At 48.5% G+C, this 20,399-nt stretch overlaps 1 protein-coding gene across 1 annotated transcript in view; it reads right to left on the bottom strand.

Annotated features, from left to right (window-relative positions):
• Ptpn1 (protein tyrosine phosphatase non-receptor type 1) overlaps nucleotides 1-20,399 on the bottom strand; it is a 44,626-nt gene that overhangs the window by 4,441 nt on the left and 19,786 nt on the right. Inside the window, exons 2-4 of the mRNA XM_090352518.1 lie at nucleotides 7,804-7,894; nucleotides 4,357-4,457; nucleotides 2,480-2,578 (exon numbers count right to left, since the gene is read on the bottom strand). Coding sequence (XP_090208644.1) covers nucleotides 2,480-2,578; nucleotides 4,357-4,457; nucleotides 7,804-7,894 — 291 coding nt within the window. The remainder of the gene's footprint in view (nucleotides 1-2,479; nucleotides 2,579-4,356; nucleotides 4,458-7,803; nucleotides 7,895-20,399) is intronic.

Raw genomic sequence — 20,399 nt, 5'->3', positions numbered from 1 at the left:
CTGCACCTTGTCTGCCAGTTACCAGGCCCAGGGCTTGCCACTCACCAGAGGCGCATGTGGCTACCTCCCTCACACTGCCAAGCTAACCACATTCTACCCACAGGGAAGCTCACGGGCCAGGAAGGATGGGCTGCAGGAAGCCTTTCGAAGGGCTGAGGGCCACAAAGGATGCTGGGAACTCTGAGATGCTCAGAGGTGGGGGAAAGGAGCAGGCTCTCCCTGTCATCCTGGTTTTGTAAGTTCAAAAACTACTTAATTAAAGCCAGGCGCAGTGGCTCACACCTGTAATCCTCCTAGCTGTTCAGGAGGCTGAGATCTGAGGATCAAGGTTCAAAGACAGCCCAAAGCCAGCCTGAGCACTAAAAAGTCTGGTAGCCTTGAGCTGAAGTGCTCAGGGACAGGGCCCAGGCCCAGAGTTCCAGAGTACCAAGAAATCAAATTCAGGTTGATGTGCATGCTAGGTAAGCACCACTAGGCCAAACTCCTGGTCCAAGCACTGAATCTGAACAAAGTGTATCTAGGCACTGAGCGCTGACTTCAAGATCCAGGACAGGCACAAAAAAATAGTTTTCTCTAACAAGGGGCTGGGGCATGGCTCAAGTGGTAGAGCACCTGGCACGCACTGTGATCCTGTGTTCAAGTCCCAGTGCCACCAAGAAATGGCAGATGGAGCTGTTTAAGCCCTCCCCCGGGAGCAATTACTTTCAGAAGGACAAAGCAATCTGTCATAAGGAAAAGCTAAGATCTCAGGCCACATGTCTGCTCATCAACCAGTGTTTACCTACGCGTCTACAGGATCGAGCTCTGCTCTATCATTACCCATAGGAAAATTTGTTTTAAACGTACAAAATTTAAAAAAGGACAGGAGATCACTCCTTTCAGTTACCCACCGCAAAGAGCCCAGCTCTTTCTGGAAAGCAGCCTACTACTGGGATCGAACCAGGGCCTTGTTGGGATGGCAAAGACAATGTGCCTGGTCCCCAGCAATTGTTTGAGCTTTCTAAACAGCCAGGGAGGGCCGGGAGTTTGGCCTAGTGGTGGAGTGCTTGCCTAGCATGCACGAAGACCCAGCTTTGATTCCTCGGTACCACATATATAGAAAAAAGCTGAAAGTGGTACTGAGGCTCAAATGGTAGAGCTCTAGCCTTGAGAAAGTCCAAGGACAGTGCTCAGGCCCTGAGCTCAAGCCCAGGACTAGCAAAAACAAAAACAAAAACAAAAACAGGAAGGAAGGAAGAAAAGAAAGAAGAAAAAACCCAAGAAAGCAAGAAAGAAAGCAAGAAAGAAGCAACGAACCCAGGTCACACTCTAGGTCAAGCGAAGGTCCCCAGCTCACTCCCTGACCATACAACAGTGTCAGCCTTATACATGCACTCTAGCCAACACCTCCAAAGTCAATTTAAAAGGCAAGCCAGGGAGGATCTGATCATTTGGCTGACCCTGCCTGCAGAGCTGGCTTCTGGGAAGTGGGAGGCCCGGTAACGGGCTAACATGTGTCCTTTCTCATGTGCTAAGTGGAGATGGGGAGCCCCATGCATTTATGGGGGCTACAGGCAGGCTTTCCCACAGGCTGTGGGGACAGTTTGCTGGGAGATGAGCGAAGACACTGTCAGCCCTTCCATGGGTGACAATATTGACACAGAGTTGAAAACCTCAGTCCCACAACACAAACTGTCCTGCACCCAATCACACGCCAGAGGAACCCACATACCAACTCTCACAGTCAACAACACCAGTTCCAAGTGCACCAGCAGGCTCCTTATCGTCAGCCTTGGATGGGACAACCAGAAGGCCCTGCAGCGCAACAATACCCAAGTCCATGGCACACGGTGAGACGCACAGGCGAGGAGAAGATAGTAGAGCCCTGGCCAGTGGGCAATGGCCAAGGGCTGTTTTTCTCTCCCTTGTGCATCTAATCCACTTGCTTATAACTAATCTATATTTTGCCATTCAGATTTTTTTTGTTTTTTGTTTTGCCAGTCCCTGGGCTTGAACTCAGAGCCTGAGCACTGTCCTTGGACTTTCTCAAGGCTAGAGCTCTACCACTTGAGCCACAGCACCACTCCAATCTTATTCTTTTCTTTTCCTTTCTTTTGTGGGCCATGGGACTTGAACTCTGGGCCTGGATGCTGTCCCTGAGCTCTTCAGCTCAAGGCTACCGCCCCCGACCCTTGAGGCAAGCCCCACTTTCTGCCTTTTGTGTCCAGGCTGGCTTTGACCTTTGATCCCGAGTAGCTAGGATAACAAGCGTGAGCCACCGCACCTGGCTCCACTCCCATCTTTTTCTGTGTATATGGTACTGAGGAATTGAACCCAGGTCTTCGTGCATGCTAGGCAGGCATTCTTCCACTAGGCAGTCATTCAGGTTTTTAAATCAAAGCTATGCCGTAGAGGGACTACGATGCGCTGAAGAGAAGGAAGCTCGAGTGTGAGTGGTGGCATTCTGGATGGGCACATGGACAGCCCAGCAGAGACTTACCGACCCTTTCTCCATCACACGGTTCAGCATGACCACACCCCTGCTTTTCTGCTCCCACACCATCTCCCAGAAGTGCCCACATGTGTTCGGCAAAGGGCCCTGCAAACAGACAAGATGCCCCGTGACTCGGGAGACATGGGTGATTAGCAGGTGCCAGGGCCTCCAGTGCTCACTGACTCATGTGAGTGGTGGCTGAGGCTAGCACAGGACCCATCCATCCTTTTCTGCCCAGTGGTCACTGCCGTCCAGTCTGGCTTTCTGGCGCATGGCAAAGATGGTGTTTACTAAATATGGACCATGTTGCCTCCTGGCCTGGCCTGGCCATGGAGGGTTTCCACCAGCTCTCTGCCAAGGACAGATGCAACGTGGGACAAAACCACCAAATGTGGGTGACAGGTAGTGTGGGTGACAAGTGGTGTAGGTGGAGACCAGCTTCCACGGCCACTTGTCCTTGTGACCTCAGGCAGGCCACCTCACTGCGGTGTGAATACTAGTGCATCCACCTTGAGAAGGCCAGACACGGTTTCCGGAGAACAGCCAGCACCATTCTCACAGGCAGCCATGAGCTGGGTCACGGCCTTCGCCCTGGGACAAGCGATCTAAGAGACATGGCAGAATGCTTTGGGAGCCTGGTGCCCGGGTTTGGGGTGCTTGCCAAGAGGTACGTGAGCACAGACACTGACTGGATCTAGAAGGCAGAGCCTGCCGTCGAATGCCAGCACTGCCTGGGAGGACCAGCTCGTGTGCAATCTGCCTGCTCTCCAGCTCTCAGCAGCCTCTTGCTCTCCTCTGAGCCAGACAGGTGCACTCTTGCCTGCACGTGCCTCATCTATCCTCAGCTAAGAGAAGGGCAGCTCTTGGCAGGGAGCAGTCCACAGCCCCCGGCTGGCCACCAGGCCTTGCTCCTGGCCCGGAAGGCCCCACTGGCTGGCCTCCACAGCTGCAGCTCTCTGCACATCACTCTCAATAGATGGGTTGGGTCTGAGGGATGGAAGACCAGAAGGGACACAGTCCCAGCTTAGCGGCCCCACCTTAGAAAATGGACACAACGCCACAGGTTCCAAGTAACGAGGGGGTGGAGGGAAAAGGAGGGCTGAGGGACGCGGAGGAGGAGGAGCAGTGTGAGCATGGGAATTTCTCCATGCTTGTTGGACTGTGGCATTACAAACCAAAGTCAACTAGTTGAAAAAAGTCCATAAGAACTTGAGGTTCTCTACAAAGATCCATCCTCGGGAAGCTCTTCCCACCCGCATCAACCCCCTAGCCATCAGCCCAGCCTGTGCCCACACCAACGCTGCCCTGCCCTGCGGACCCGACACAGCACCGTGCATGGGACCATGGTGGAGAAGCCCAAGGCCCGGCTTCATGGCGGCGTGGGGCCCACAGGCCCATCACCTGTAATGAAGCCGACAGGAAATTCACAAGGTGACCGAACGTTATGGTTTGGAAGGTTACGGCACACTCAGGGGACGCCCTGTGTGTTGGCATACACAGAATGGGCCTGTGGCAAGGACTGTGACTGGCTTTCTTCCAGAGATGCGCAGCCTCTGCTGACCCGTCCATCAGCCTCAGGAACTCAGTCCCCACAGGTTCCGGGCCTCCTCTGGCCCCGATGCTGCCGCCCTGGCCAAAAGACCACTGCCAGCTTCATCCTGGTTTTCTTATGCTTCCTTTCTCAGTAACCTATTTCACATGTCCTGGAAACACTGGCAGTGCTGCCAAACTGAGTGTCTTGAGGAAAATGTTCCTCCTTCCCGCGACACTCTCTGGTTTATAAAAACCATTCTCTAAAGGATGTGGAGATATCACTCGAGGTATAGACAATGGCATCCTGAAACAGGCTGCCACTGAAGAAATGACTGGGGCTGTCTGTGTACCTGGGTGAGAATGTAACTCCTCTGGGCTTCCTCCATGGTGATCAAGCTGGCATTAATGTAGTCGTTATCTTCCTGATGAAGCTTGATCCGACTGTGGTCAACTGAAAGGCAAAGTGCACTCAGCTTAGCGCTGGAGGGTCAAGTGTCCACACTGGCAACACACTCCACAGGGAATGTTCACACTCGTTCTGGTGGCACTGCTCCCCTCTGTGGGGTGACTGGCATTGCAGAAAGCTTTCTCTGAAATGTCTGAAACATCTCACTAAATCAAGTGCACTGAAGCGTAGACCAGGCTATGTCGGGGGCAGTCTGCCCTCAGCACAGAGCATTCTCACCAAACCTCGTGGGCTGCAGGGATTCGTGACAAAAATGTAGTGTCCTTACCAGGAGCTGGTGGCTCATGACTGTAATCCCAGCTACTAAGGACTGAGCTCTGAAGATTATGTTTGAAATCACCCAAGAAGACAAATGTATAGGACTTTCTCTCTGCCAAAGGCCAAGAAGAGCATGAAGCCCTGAGTTCAAGTCCCAATATTGGACCTACCTCCCATTCCCCTCAAAACACACACACACACACACACACACACACACACACACACACACACACACACACAATCATAGTGGCCTCAATCTTTAAAAGGGAACAAAATTGACGGATAGCAGATAGGCTAGAGGATTGCACCTCACCCTGGGCCCAGGAGTAAAGGACTTATGAATACAACAGCAAAGTTACAACTTCAATTCCTTTAAACAAGCTTTTGAGTTTTTTAAAGTTCAAGTATAATGAACTGGAATGACTCTACTTCCTTCATACATCATGATCAAGATAACGTAAGAGGAGTCAGGCACAGTGGTGTATGCTTATAATCCCAGCACCTGGGAAGAAGAGGCTTGAAGCTTCAGAATTCTAGGCCAACCTGAAGCACAGAGTAAGACCCTACCTCAAAAAAAAAAAAAAAAAAAAAAAAAAAAAAGAGAGAGATGGGGCTGAGAGAGTGGCCTAGTGGTAGAGTGCTTGCCTAGCATGCACAAAGACCCAGGTTTGTTTTCTTGGTACCATATACATAGAAAAAGCCGAAAGTAGTGCTGTGGCTCAAGTGGTAGAGCTCTAGCCTTGAGAAAGTCCAAGGACAGTGCTCAGACCCTGAGTTTAAGGCCCAGGACTGGCCAAAAAAAAAAAGAACAAACAAGGGGCCATGGCTTATACTTGTAATCCTAGCTATTCAGGAGGCTGAGATCTGAGAATCATGGTTTGAAGCTGGCCCAGGCTGGAAAGTCCATGAGACTCTACTAACACCAAAAAGCTGGGAGTGGAGTTGTGGCTCAAATGGTAGAACACTAACCTTGAGCACAAAAGTTCAAGGACTGCACTAAGCCTTGAGTTCAAGTCCTAAGAAAGGCATATACACACAAACCAAACCAAAACTCAAATGAACAAAAGACGTTTAAAAGATTTAAATTGGAAAAATTAAAAATTCACAAGCCCAAAACACTGAAGGCATACAAGTTTAACTTTCAGAAATACAGTTCTTAAAAATTCTAGGGCAGGAGCTGGGCACAGTGGCTCACGGCTGTAATCCTACCTTCTCAGGAGGCTGAGATCTGAGGATCAAGGTTCAAAGCCAGCCTGGGCACTAAAGAACTTGAGACTCTTATCACCGAATACTCACTAGAAAACAAACGGGAAGCGGGGCTGTGGCTCAGGGGTAGGGTGGTATCTGGAGCTGAAGAGCTCAAGAACAACCCCCACCCGGGCCCGGAGTTCAATTTCTAAGATCCACCAAAAAAAAAAAAAGAAAGAAAGAAAGTTCTAGGGCCAGGAGTTTGGCCCGGGTTTGTTTCCTTGTACCACATACATAGAAAAAGCCTGGGACTAGGTCGGGGGGGAGGAGGGAAGGGAAGGGAGTTCTGCCGTTATTAAAATACAAAACAAAAACCAAATAGTCCGCAATCATTCCTTTGTCTCAAACAGTGCAACCAGGGCCATTTTATTGTCTTGCTGGGTGGCCCAGCCCATGACACATGGGACTCAGTGACCCCTATACACAATATATTGTCCCTGGACCACAAGAAAAGGAGACAGATGTTAGTTACTAGGGCTGAGTGGTGTGTGGCTTCTGTTCTAAAGATCCCAGGAAGCGGAGTTGCTGAGAAGCAGCTTCTGTGGCGAGCAGCCTTCATCACCGTGGAGGCTGGCAGAAATGAGGACGTTAGGGATAGCTGGTGCTGTGGGACGACTAGGTTCAAGTAGCACGGATGAGCCAGAGAAAGCGTTTCGGCAGGCAAGGCTGCGCAGAGCCCTGCTCTGGTGGACGAAGGCCAGCGCTGTTATGGTCACCCCCAGCTCTGAGAGCAGGGTAGCAGGCCACCTCTCACCCAGTCGTCCTCCCTTCTCCGCTATTACCCCAACAGCAAGTCACGCTTCTACTGGAGAGCATGGGCAGCAGGGGAATGGGCGAGAGAAACGAGTCGACATGGTGAGGAAACACTGCTAGTGAGGGGGAAAAGGGCGAACAATGGCTGTTTCGTCACACTCACCAGCTGCCTAGCCAGAACTCCAGAGCAGAGGTGCTGCTATTTTCAACAATGACCAAGAGAGGATGCAGACTGGAGTGCCAGATCAAAAGCCCTGGTGTGGGGCATGGTCCCGTGTCCCCAAGGCCCTCACGGGGCCTGGTAATCATATTCTCTGGACTTGCACCTGAGTGAGACCCTGGGCTGAGCAGCTTGGACAGGCTAAGTATGACTCCTGTTTCACTGCCAACCAGAGAGAGAGGAGTCATTTGCCAAAGTCATGCCGTTCTCAGTGGCAGAGCTGAGATACACCAGGCTGGGAGGCACAGTCACTGCACCAGGGCTAGGCCTGTTCTTCAGTGTTCCCAGGCACTGAAGTAACTGCCTGAGTGCCATCAGCTGCCACAACGCCTTCCTCGAAGACGGACAACGTCCACAGGCCTCTGAGGCCCTGCAGGCCTGGCAAAGTCCAGTTCTGTACTTAGCTCCAGAGTGCCCTGCTTCCCCCAGACCCTAACCTGCCCAGTTATTTCCTTCCCTTCACTGGGAAGGCAGTCATGAGAGCAAAGGGCAGGGGAGAGAACTGGCAGAAGTGGGGTGTGGTAGGCTGCCCCCACGTTTGGCATAGTTCTGCTGCTGAGTCACCCAGAAGAGGTTGGGTATGCGGCCCCACTCCACTTCAGCTGGTGGGAAAATGACTCATCACACAACAGCCCAAGCTAAACAGAAATCCTTTGAACTTCGCAGAATTTTCCAGAAACTGAGACACCCCCCCCCCACTGGAGTGGTGGAGAAATGAACCATTACTGTAAGTGTCAAGTGCCCTTCTGATGGGCAACAGCAGTGATTAATCTCCACGAGAGCCTGGCCTAAGGGCTGAAGGATGCCAGCAAGGCCCTGGCTGAGGAAGGGGCTGCAAGCGCAGGTACTCACAGGGGCTCACGTCCCGGTACCGGTTCCGGTTTTTGTTCTTGGGTAGCTTTGCCACTCTGCACGGGAAGTCACTGGCTTCATGACGGATGTCCTGCAAAAAAGGATAGAGTTCTCTTTTGAAATGTCTGGCACTAGAAATTCATTCAGACATGTAATGGAGCTCCAGCCGTGTGCCAGGCATGGAGCGCTACTCAGACCTCAAAGTGGGCCGGACAGTACAGGAAGGGCAAGGTGCTATTTGAGAGGCCCATGCACGGGAGGAAAGCAAAAGGGATCACTCAAACCCCCTGGGATGTAGCTGGGGGGTGGGGGTGGAGGGTGGGCTAGAAACCACCAGCTGGAAGAAGGGGGCAGGAATGCCAGAATGACGAAGGCCTGGGGGCTGCAGAGCCCCACTCTATACCAAAAACAGTGGGTAGGCTGTGGGGAGGATGACAGACGGCTGGAGGACATGGGTGGGCAGGCCAGATCTTGAGCCTACAATGTCAGGAGTTCCAACTGGAACCTTTTGTACAGGGACACTGACACCAACAGCCATCAGCTGTTCTAGGAGAAGGCAAACAAAGCCACCGCCCCTGGATCACAGAAGTCTAGCTGCAGCTGAGTAAGTGTCCTACAGCACTGCTGACTTTAGGTACAGGCTACTCTGTCAGTGCTAAACAACAAGCACACGCAACAGCATGTACACAAGAACTGCCACGAAGCAGTGCGTCCAACACCTGGTGACAGTCCTAAGTTTTGCATTTTGTATGATTAAAAAAGAAAGCCAGGTATTGGTGGCTCCAAACCTGAAATCCTAGCTACTCAGGAGACTGAGCTCTGAGTATCATGGTTCAAAGCCAGAGTCAGCCCAACGAGGAACGTTCATGTGACTCCTATGTCCAATTAACCACCAAAAAGTCAGAGGTAAGTTGTTGTTCAAGTAGTAGAGCTATTCTTGAGCAGAAAACAATCAAGGGACAGCAACCAGGCCCGAAGTTCAAGCCCCAGTACTGGCACAAAAATAAAAGAAAGAAAGGAAGGAAGGAAGCAAGCAAGACAGGCAGATCCACAAGGGGAGAACAGAAGAGACAATGGCAACAGAATTCTGAAAGCTGGAAATCAGATGGCTCAGCTGGCCTGAGAAAGCACAACTTTAAACCATAGTAGGAAAAGCCCAGAGTCCATCAAGGAGCTGGAAATAGAGCTGTGACTCAAGTGGAAGAGCACTAGCTTTGAGTAGAAAAGTCACAAGACAGTATTCAGGCCTTGAGTTTGAACCTTAGCACTCATGTAAATAATAATAATAACATGCCACTGAGATTAACATATATACAAAATTTAGAAATAAACCACAGTACATATATATGTGTGTGCGCATGCACTCATGTGTTTTTTGTGGCATGACAGAGGCCCTACCACTTCAGCTACACCCCACCCCACCCCAGCTTTCTCTAGATGAGTCTCTGTGTGGTATACCTTTTCCCTTTCCCTTTCTCTACCTATCTACAACCTCCTCCTCCTCCTCCTCCTCCTCCTCCTCCTCCTCCTCCTCCTCCTCCTCCTCCTTCTTATTTATTTATTTATCACCAGGGCTGGGCTGTTCCTGAGTTTTGTTTCTCCCTCAAACCTAGTGCTCTATACCATTTGAGCCACAGCTCCCCTTCTGACTTTTCTGGTAGTTAATTGGAGATAAGAGTTTCATGGACTTTCCTGCCCAAGATGACATCAAATGGTGAGACTGAGATCTCAATTAGCTAGGATTATGACACCTGGCCATATCTCTCTTTTTTTTTTTTTTTTGCCAGTTCTAGGATTTGAACTCTGGGCCTGAGCACTGTCCTTGAGCTTCTTTTGCTCAAGAATAGCATTCTACCACTTGAGTCACAGAGCTACTTCTGGCTTTGTCTGTATATGTGATACTGAGGAATTGAACCTAGGGCTTCATACACTCAAGGCAAGCATTTTATCACTAAGCCATATTCCCACCCCATATCCTTATTATTATTGTTATTATTTTGGTCAGTAGTGGGGCCTGAACTCTTGGCCTGGGCACTGTCCTGAGATCTTCAGCTCAAGGCTACCATGTTGAGCCACAGCACCACTTCCAGTCTTCTGGTGGTCTCACAGACTTCCGTGCTAGGCTGTCTTTGAACTGCAATCCACCGATCTCAGCCTCTTGAGTAACAAAGATTATAGGCCTGAGCCACTGGCCCCCAGCGTCCATATCCTTATTTTTAAAGCATAATTCCTGTTGTCAGCATATAGCTGGGTTGTGCTTTTTAAATCTACTCTGATAAAGACCTTCCTTTAATGCTAGCATGTGCATCATCAACATTTGGTGAGGATGTTCTTGATGGTTTTCTTTTGCGCTAATCTGCTTCGAGTTTATGGAAATATGTGAGTTTTACTGCGTTCACTAATGATCTACACAACATTCTTCCAAAATTTTGGAGGGAGGGGCTGGGAGTTTGGCCTAGTGGTAGAGTGTTTGCCTAGCATGCACAAAGACCCAGGTTCGACTCCTCGGCACATATACACAAAAAGCTGGAAGTGGTGCTGCTAGCCTTGAGAAAGCCCAAGACAGTGCTTAGGCCCTGAGTTCAAGGCCCAGGACTGGCAAAAAAAAAAAAAATTTGGAGGGAAATTGAATTACACCATTTTGGTGCATCTTCAACCTCCAGGAGTGATTTCTTCTGCAGTGCCTGAACGGCTAACGATCTTCTAAGTGCAAGTTTCCATTTAGATCATGTATTTTTCTTCCATAAAACTGCTATCTTCTACTTACTTCTCGGTAGAGGTTACTATTCTTCATACATCCTGAATTATTTACACTGGTGCTTTAAGATCTTACCTGTCAATTGTAATTTGCATCTCTTGCCTGAGTCTTCCCAGGTTAAGACTCCCAGATCCTGCACATCTCAGCTCTCGGCCGTTTCCACTGTGCGGCCCATGAATCCCCAAGATGCTTTCCTCGCTGCTGCTATGAATTTGAGTGGACACTGGCAATTGTGCAGCTGATCTTTATCCAAGTTCAAGGAGCCTCACTCCATGGAGGACACACACTGTATGCAGCCAAAAAGGCAATCCTTTTGGAGCCTTCTGGAGTATTCTCTGTGCAGAGCAGTCATTGGTAATGGTCTGCTGGACAAGCTGTAGCCATTTTAGCCTCTTTGAATTCCAATCTCTGCCTCTCAAACTGAGGAGTCTGCCAGGCAGGAAGTTAGGGACTCACCGTAAGTCCTTTCTGTCTACTCAGGTGATACTTTAGGTGATATCAGATCAAGGCTGGCCCTACCTTTGGGTCTGGATGCTGTCCTTGAGCTCTTCAGCTCAAGGCTACCACCCTACCCTTGGAGCCACAGCACCACTCTGGTTTTCTAGTGGTTAATTGGAAATAAGGATCTCAGGGACTTTAGTGCCTGGGATGGCTTTGAACTGGGATCCTCAGATCTCAGCCTCCTGCACCTAGCTAGGATTGCAGGCGTGAGCTACTGCGCCGGGCTGGGCTTCAGGTGATACTTCTAACAGCTTCACAATTCAGTGTTAGTCACTAAGCAAAATTTCCACTTCAGAATATGTGCCCAACATTTTTCTGGATTTGGGAGCTGGCTAGAAACAAGGGGGAAAAATCCTTCCTTCATGGAATTTAGCTGCTCTAAAGGAAAAAGACAAATAAAACCGATTGTGTGTCATGATTCTAAGCTGCAAAATAGAGAAAGGCAGGAAAGGGCAGATTATTCTAAGCAGGATGGTCACAAGAGGCCTTGCTCACAGTCAAGTGGCATTAGAGTGGAGACCTGTAGGAGGCCAGGAGCCCAGGGGTGAAGAACGCCTGGCATGCCTGCAGGACAGCCAGGGCACCACTGAGGCTGGAGTCAAGGCAGGAGGGGTGGAGAGAGAGTTGTGAGGTGACAGAAGCAATCCTCAGCATTTGGCTCTAGTCTGAGGATTTCAGAGCTCCAAAGTCAGGGGGCCCTCCTGGCTGCTGCATGCAGGGAGATTGTCGGTGTGGTGTAGAGGGGATGCAGTGAGAAGCTGGTGCAGAAATGTGGACAAGGGGGTGAGAAGGAGTATCTCTTCTAGTGAATCCCGAGCGATGATAAAGGAGACAGGCATGCTCCAAGGACAGTGATGTCAGAATTACCAGTCCAGAGCCACAGGAGAGGGAGTGTGAGATCTGTGGCAGAGACGAGTATCTCTCCAACACACACACACACACACACACACACACACACACACACACACACACACTGAGGGCTGGTAGCACCTATACAGTTCAAGGTCACTATCAAGAAAGAAAATGCTGATCTATAAAACTTTAGAAAATTATCAGCAAAAGAGGATTTTTAAGATTTTAGGACAGTAGCAAAGATGATGCTGGGCTGGGATGTAGCTCAGTGGCAAAGCCTTTGCATAGTAAGTGCGTCCTGGGTTCAATCCCCAGTACTAGAAAAAAAGAAAAGGAAAAAAAAATGGTGCCACCTTGTTTCTTCCACCATCTGTAGGAAAAGCAGATTCCTGACTGGGGAACAAGGTTAAGTCCAGCCCACTGCCAGCATAAAACAAACTAGACCATTGTGCTATGAAGCTGATCCAGGATTAAATAAACACTTCTCATCTACCCAGTGAATGAACTTCCTATGAGAAAACAATAAAATAAAGGCCTCGAACTGATGAGACAGTGACAGCCTGTACAATGCAGAGCCAGAAAGAAATAAGAACCTGTCATGGAAATAAGTTCCAGAGGTGCCCCCACAAACAAGAGCCTGGAGTATGCCAGGGGTAGGCTACTTTGCAGTAGGAAATTAAATGGGCCAACAATCAATAGCAGATTCTTCGTTTCCTCTCTTCCCTGGCCCAGTGTTTTCAAGAGCCTACCTTCTCTTCTTGGTGTAGATTTCAGAAATGTGATAGACTAATAGTACGCCTTATGGCAAACAAGCATGCTGTCACATACAACTGGCCTGGTGCTCACAGTTCAGTGGATCCAGTTCCATTGTATATTTATATAGGCACCAAGACACCCTGAGAGATCAAAATCAGCTGTCTTCCAATTTTCAAGAGAGAAGAAAAGGTAACTTTTCCCAAAGTTCCCATTTAGCTGGACTCATCAACACTTGACCAAATTTAAATACAGCACCTCCTAGGCTGGAGATCTGGAGAGGTCCCAAGACCCGAAGAGCGCCTCCCAGGGAGTACATGAGGCCCTCGAACTAGCTTTTGTTAGTACTTACATCTCCCAAATCCAATTAGGCAGAGAGTCAAACATGGGTAAATGCTGGCATTTTTCTTTACTTCTGTGGTCTTGAGACAGGGTCTTGGCTCTATAGCCCCCAATGGCCTCAAACTCCTGCCTCTGCCTCTCAAGTGATCAGATTATAGACATATACTACCATGGCCTGGATCTGAGCTCTTACTTCTGAAATTGCTTCGCTAACCAAATAGGACTGCTGGCTCTAATGTGCTTCTTTCCACTTCCAAGACTAGGGGCCGTCTGTGTAAGCAGTTTGTGCTAAGGAGCAGAGGAGATTCCCATCATCAGCAGGCTGTATAGTCAGATCGCACAGGGTCCTAGCCCAGAGCTGCAGCAGGCACTCAGTAACTGCCGGTGCGTGGTCCTCAGCCACACACCAATGTGCTGCCAGGGCAGCACACTGAGCTCTGAGAAGGGGCAGAGACAATGCCAGATTGGTGCTATTTCTCTATTACTACAAAATGGAATATCTTGGAATTTTTGTTCCACTTTTGTAGTTGCCTGCTCAGCCTCGTGAAAACAGAACATTAAAACAGTTCTTAAAATGTGAGTTCCAAAGCAAAAAAGGTACGAGACGTGGTATTCACATCCATGCTAGAGGCTGAAGTGGGAGGATCCTGGGGCCAGGCTGGGCTACCCAGCGCAACAACACAAAACCTAAACACCAACCAAATAAAAAGCAGGCACAGTCCAACATTAAAACCAAATAAACAAGCCAGGCACTGTAGCTCACGCCTGTAATCCTAACTACTCAGAAGACTGAGATCTGAGGAGCAAGGTTCAAAGCCAGCCTGGGCACTAAAGTCCATGAGACTCATCTCCGACTAACCACCAGAAAACAGGAAGTGGTGCTGTGGCTCCAGGTGTAGAACAGTAGCTGAAGAGCTCAGAGACAGTGTCCAGGTCCAGACTTCAAGCCCTATGACCGACCAAAAAAAAAAAAAAAGAAAAGAAAAGAAAAATAAAAACTAAACCCTGGCAAACAAAGAAGAAAAACAAAAGGGCAGAAGGGCTATATTTGAACAGCGCCAGTAGTGATATGCTGCCCTAAGTACACAGGAAAAGAATCCTCCAGTGGCACTTTCTCTGCTAGAACTTCAGAGCGTGCAAAGCCCATGTACCCACAGCTCCTGCCCCAAGGTCCCTCCCCAAAGGGAATCTAAGGGGATTTGCTCACCTTGTTGCCTAGGACTTTAGGGAAGCTACTCCTTCTCAGAGTAGGCAGATAGGTAGGGCTTCCTGCAGGGAAATGCAAAGTAGAAAAGAGGACACCTCAAAGAAAGCAGGTGAGCCAGCAAGTGGGGCGTGCCACAGCAAGTCCAAGGAGGACACAAACAGAGTTGGGGACCTGCCTCAAATTCTACACACTAGGACATGTGCAGAACACATTCTGTTAATCAGGAAGCTCATTATCACTGAGCAAACAAAAATCCCATAGCATAGTCAACTCTAAGAACTACATACTGATTAGAGGTTAGCAGTCTTGCAAATAAAAAGCAAGGTATATTCTTTACAATAGTGAACTGGAAGGACAACATAATTTACTACAAACATCTTAGGAGACAACTGAGGACATACTTCAATGACAGATGCATCACGGCCCAGGATTTGATCCTTAGCACCACACGAAATGCCTTAGGGAAATGTTTTTTGTTTATTCGTACTCCATATAACATTAACTGGTACTATGCTCAGTATTACACTTTTATTTGTTTTAAGTAGAACTGGGGTTTGAATTCAGAGCCTTTCACAGGCTTGGCAAGAGCTCTGCCACTGAGCCATGTCTCTAGCCCTTTTCTGCATAGAGCATTTTGAGTCTTGCTCTTTGCCCAGACTGGCACCTAAACTAAGATCCACCAAGTCTAGGATTCTCACAATTGTTGTAATGGCAAGTAGGTGCCATGTCTAGCTTCTTCCACTGAGGTGAGGGTGTCATAGGCTCTTCTGCCTGAGCTAGCTAGCATCCGAGAGCCTCCTGACCTTACCCGGCCAAGCAGTGAGAATTACAACAGGGAGGGCCATGGGCAGACAGTAGTGGGGTTTTTTGTTGTTGTTATTTTTTGTTTGTTTGTTTTTGCTGTTGTTTTTCCATTGGTCATGGGGCTTGAACTCTGGGCCTGGGCACTGTCCCTGAGTTCTTTAGCTCAAGGCTGCACCCCTACCCCTGAGTCATACCACCACTTCTGCTTTTCTAGTGGTTAATTTTAGTGTCTGGGCTAACTGTGGATCCTCAGATCTCAGCCTCCTGAGTAGCTAGGATTACAGGCATGAGCCACCACGCCAGGCAGTTTGTTTTAAATAATAGGTAAAAGGCACAAAATTAAACTAATCAATACCAAGCCATTTTTTTTTTTTTGCCAGTCCAGGAGCCTGAACTCGGAGCCCAGACACTGTCCTTGGACACTTTTTACTCAAGGCTAGTGCTCTGCCACTAAAGCCACAGCACCACTTCTGGCTTTTTCCATGTATTTGGTACCGAGGAACCCAAACAGGTTCTTCATGCACGCCAAGACAAGCACTGTACCACTAGGCTACGCTCCTGGCTCCATTTTTTTTTGGTGGTGGGGAGGGAGGGTTGGTTGTGGGGCTTGAACTCTGGGCCTGGGCACTGTCCTTGAAGTCTTTAGCTCAAAGCTAGTATTCTACGACATAAGCCATAGCGCCACTTCTAGTTTTGGGGGACTTTCATGCCTGGGATGGGGCTTTCATGCTTGGGCAGGGTTGAACCTTGATCCTCAGATCTCAACCTCCTGAGTAGCTAGGATTGCAAGCATAAGCTTGTTTCTGGGCATCTGGGCATCTATAACAGGGTCTGGGCCACAGTTTAAAGAAATGGAGTTACAAATCACTAACATCAACTACCTACTACCTATACCATATAACCAAAACAGTCAAATTCCCTCACAAATAAGGGGATAAATAGGGGCAGGAATGGGACCATGGAATGCCCTCCACAAGGTTGGTGAAGGAAACTTCCGGTGCAGATGGGAGGCTAAATCACACGCTGATGTGATGCCCTCTCTGCACTGACCCCTCACACTCTGAGGTGCAGTGCACATTCCACGCGAAACAGAAGACACTGGTCAGTTACATTTAGAGAAAAGCATGAAGCACAGCTAGACTCCAAACAAGAATGAGAAGAATGAGAGGCTTCCTACCAAAATGGCCTATGAGGGAAGCAGTGTACAAAGCGGAGAAGGGAGCCAGCTCCAGACAAGATGAGCCGCTGATCAACGGTACTGGGAAGTTGCCCTGTGTCAGGGACTTAACTACCTAACTGTCCTTCACACCAGGGACCAGTGAAGGAACCATGTATAAAAAAAATGAACCAGAACAAGGAGGCAGGAGCTAGAACAGAACAAATGAGGAACTTAGAAGTCAAACTGATCATGGAACTTCTTTAACGGACAACATAAACTCTAGACAGATCAAAATGTTAGGAAATTCAATGATCAGGGAGGCATAACCCCCATGGCAGCCCAAAGCAGAGACTGGCCACAACTAGGTGGAGACAGGGGAGGGGCGGAGAGGAGGGAGGGGTGGAGACGAGGAGTAGAGCTGCAGACAGTGAACATGAAGAGCAAGAGGCTGCACGGCAAATCACACTACTGTCTGGAAGTTGAACAGAGCTTCCGTACTGCCGCTTAATTTAAAAAAGCTCCCAAGTATTCCAGCCCATTCCAAAGGCAGAATATAAAAAAGGGACCCCTGTCACTAGTGCTGACCCTGAATCATTTTCAGGAACAAAGCCACTTTGTGTACGTGAGTAATCGGCTATTTTTGATTCTCAAGGTCTGATGTACTTTCAGACCTGGAATTATCTCTCAGCCACACTAAATTGGCCTCGAATTGGAGCACCCTATTTTAAAAGCAACATTGTTATTAGTGGGAGCAGATTGATAAGGTGGTCTACACTGAAAACTTTAATGCAGACAAAATGAATTCACGCCTTAAACTAGAATTTAGAGTCCACTTTCCGAGTGTCTGCAGTGAGCTGCTTGGGACTGCCGACACAGAGGACTGCTTGTGCAGTTTTTTTGGGGGGAGGGGGCAGGAGCGGGAGTTTGGCTTAGTGGTAGAGTGCTCCCCTAGCACACACAAAGCCCTGGGTTCGATTTCTCAGTACCACATACATAGAAAAAGCTGAAAGTAGCACTGTGACTCAAGTGGCAGAGCGCAAGCCTTGAGCAAAAAGTGTTCAAGGACAGTGGCCAGGTCCTGAGTTCAGTCCCCAGGACGGGCAAAACAACCACCACCACCACCAAAAAAACCCAAAAAAAAACAAACTACCTTGTAAAAGTCACTGACTTTTCACCATATGTTTACAGACTTTGAACCTTATTTTCACAATAGCTATTGGTGTCATTGGTGTCAATGGGCAGAGAAAGAATCAGCCTTCCAGTAAGCACTGTCAATCAAATAGTTGGACGCAGCTGGACTTTTCCTGTAAGCTCAAAGCAGTCTAAACAATCAAAGCTCCTTTCGCTTCGGTTTGTTACCTTCTGCTTTCAGGCTCTGTGGGGAAGACAGTGAGACAGCTGACCAACACAGCAGCTGGCAGACACCAAGGCTGTAGTTCTCCTCTCAGGAGGGTGCTGCACCCCCCCTCCCCTCCACACCCAGCCCAGGTGCCTGTGTGGTATCAGCTCTCTGGTATCTGGGTATCTCAGCCGCCCTGACAAAGCTCCTACCATGCTTTGGAGCATAATTTACAAATCTGAATGGGAGAAACAAACTCAAAAGGACGACAACTTTGGTGAAGAATTTCTTAATTACTCTGCAAGTGATAGGAGGGTCTGTTGGCTAAAAACCAGGAAAAGCATGTGTAGGACCATGGGCTAAAAGAGTCCATGCAGGACTTGCCCACCCATCACGCACGTTCTCAATGCCGTTTGAGGGAATGAAGAAAATGCATGCCCCAGAAAACTGAAGTGAGACCACAGAAATAAAATGACAGGTTGGGGAGGGGGGAAGCAGGTAAGCAAACTCTTTCTATGGCTTTTCAAACAACTTTGAATATAGATCAATGAAGCAAGGTGTAAATCCCATGCCAAAGTCTACCAGCTACCATAGGGCAGCAGTAAGGACTGAGTGGAGAAGACACCGGGCCAACCAGGCCCCGTGTGGCAGCCCCCACAGATAGTCAAGGTGGCAGAAAACCAATAGTGAAAATGAACAGTCTGTCCAGGGCAAACAGCAGGAGTGGTCACTTGCACAGGGAGAATGGCTCAAAGGCCACAGTCTCTCAGGTCCTGCCTCTCTCTTCCTGCTTCTTCCGGGGCATAAATGAAGGATTCTAGCACTAAACATGCCTAAGACCCAGGCACCAGGCTGTTCCCAGAAACCCATATGTATCCCAAATATATGAGCCATTAAGGGTAACTTTGGCCTACACACATTCATTTTCGTTAGAATCTCATCTATGAGCAAGATAGAATTCTACTAAATTAAAGCTAATTTAGGATGATGGGGAATAAATAGCTTTTGATGGTCAGTAGAAAATCTCTGAGGCAGTTTGAAGAGTGAGAGCTGCCGCCTCCTCCTCTTCTTCCTTCTTTTTTTTTTTTGCCAGTCCTAGGGCTTAAACTCAAGGCCTAGGCAATACCCCTGAGCCTCTTTGTGCTCAAGGCTACTGCCCTACTATTTGAACCCCAGAGTCACCTCTGTCTTTTTTTTTGGGGGGGGGGGAGTCATGGGGCTTGAACTTGGCCTGGGCTCTGCCCCTGAGTTCTTCAGCTTAAGGTTACCGCCCAACCCCTGGGCCTGGGCATTGTCCCTGAGTTCTATTGCAAGTTCATGCTCTTAAATTATCTTCTGAAAATTCTCAAGAATTCTGTATATTTAAATTCCCCCCTGCCCACTGCTGGTGTCTTCCAAACACCACACCTGGCTTAAACTTATGTCTTATTTTTGCCTCACAATGATGCTAATAAAGTAATGCAAGCAATGATATAAACTGAGTAACTTTTTTTTCCCCTTTCTACAGTACTGGGATTTGAACTCAGGACTAATCCCACTTTCCAAGCAGGCTCTCCAGCCCTTTTTGGCTTTAGCAGTTATCACTTTTTGTCCAGGATGGCTTCAGGCAATGATCCTCCTAGCTCTACCTCCTGAGAAGTTGGATAACCGTGTGTCACTGTGTCCGGCTTGCATCTGCCCTTCTAGCAGCAGTTCATGCATACAATGTAACTTGGCTGGCAAGCGCCCTGTGCCTGCTGGGCACACAGTCATTCAAACCTATGACAGTTTGTCTCCCTGACTTTTGACTTCTAGTCATTTGGCATATTAGGCGAGTCTTCACTCAGCTTTTCATAGACATCAACTGCTGGAGAATACTTTTCAACTTTTTCACACAATTAAAAAGCTCTATATATGGGAAATTAAAGGTAGGAGAACAGATAATCACAAAATTGCCATTGGAGCAATAACAACAGAATCTCCCTGGCAGGCACAAGCCTTTGGTTCAAACTAGCACCACCATCAAAAGAATTACAAATTAAACAGAGGGGCCGGGAGTGTGGCCTAGTGGTAGAGCCACCCAACTCCCCTTGGGTAGCATGCACAAAGACCAGGATTCGACTCCTCGGCACCACAAACGTAGAAAAAGCCAGAAGTGCTGAGCGCCAGTGGTTCACGTCTGTCACCTAGCTACTCAGGAGGCTGAGATCTGAGGATCAAGGTTCAAAGCCAGCCTGGGCACTAAAGTCTGTGAGACTCTTATCTCCAATTAACAACCAGAAAACCAGAAGCAATGCTGTGGCTTAAGGGGTAGGGTGGTAGCCTTAAGCTGAAGAGCTCAAGGACAGTACCCAGGCCCAGAGTTCAAGTCCCATGACTGACAAGAAAGAAAGAAAGAAAGAAAGAAAGAAAGAAAGAAAGAAAGAGAGAAAGAAAGTGCTGTGGCTCAAGTGGTAGAGCTTTAGCTTTGAGAAAGCCCAAGGACAGTGCTCAAGTATTGAGTTCAAGCCCCAGGACTGCCCCCCCTCCAAAAAAAAATTAAACAGAAACAGATTATGGAGACTATGTTCACTCTTTGGATCTAGTAAATTTAAGATTGAGAGGAATGAGAGGTAAAAATTTAGGGATTATTCTAGCCAGGTGTGGTAGCACATGACCACGATCCCACCACTGAAGAACATGAGGCAGGAGGGCCTAGAGTTTGGCCTAGTGATAGAGTGCTCAACTAGCATGCACAAAGACTGGAGTTTTAATTCCTGGGTACCACATACCTAGAAAAAGCTGGAAGTGGTGCTGTGGCTCAAGTGGTAGAGCTCTAGCCTTGAGAAAGCCCAAGGACAGTGCTCAGGCCCTGAGCAAGCCTCAGGACTGGCAAAAAAAAAGATCAGGGAGGAGGATTGAG

This window comes from Megascapheus bottae, chromosome 18 (genome assembly GCF_031878675.1).
Source record: "Megascapheus bottae isolate mThoBot1 chromosome 18, mThoBot2.hap1, whole genome shotgun sequence".
Lineage (NCBI taxonomy): Eukaryota > Metazoa > Chordata > Mammalia > Rodentia > Geomyidae > Megascapheus > Megascapheus bottae.
Note: the sequence above shows the minus strand (reverse complement) of the source record. Positions and strands in the feature narration are given on the sequence as shown.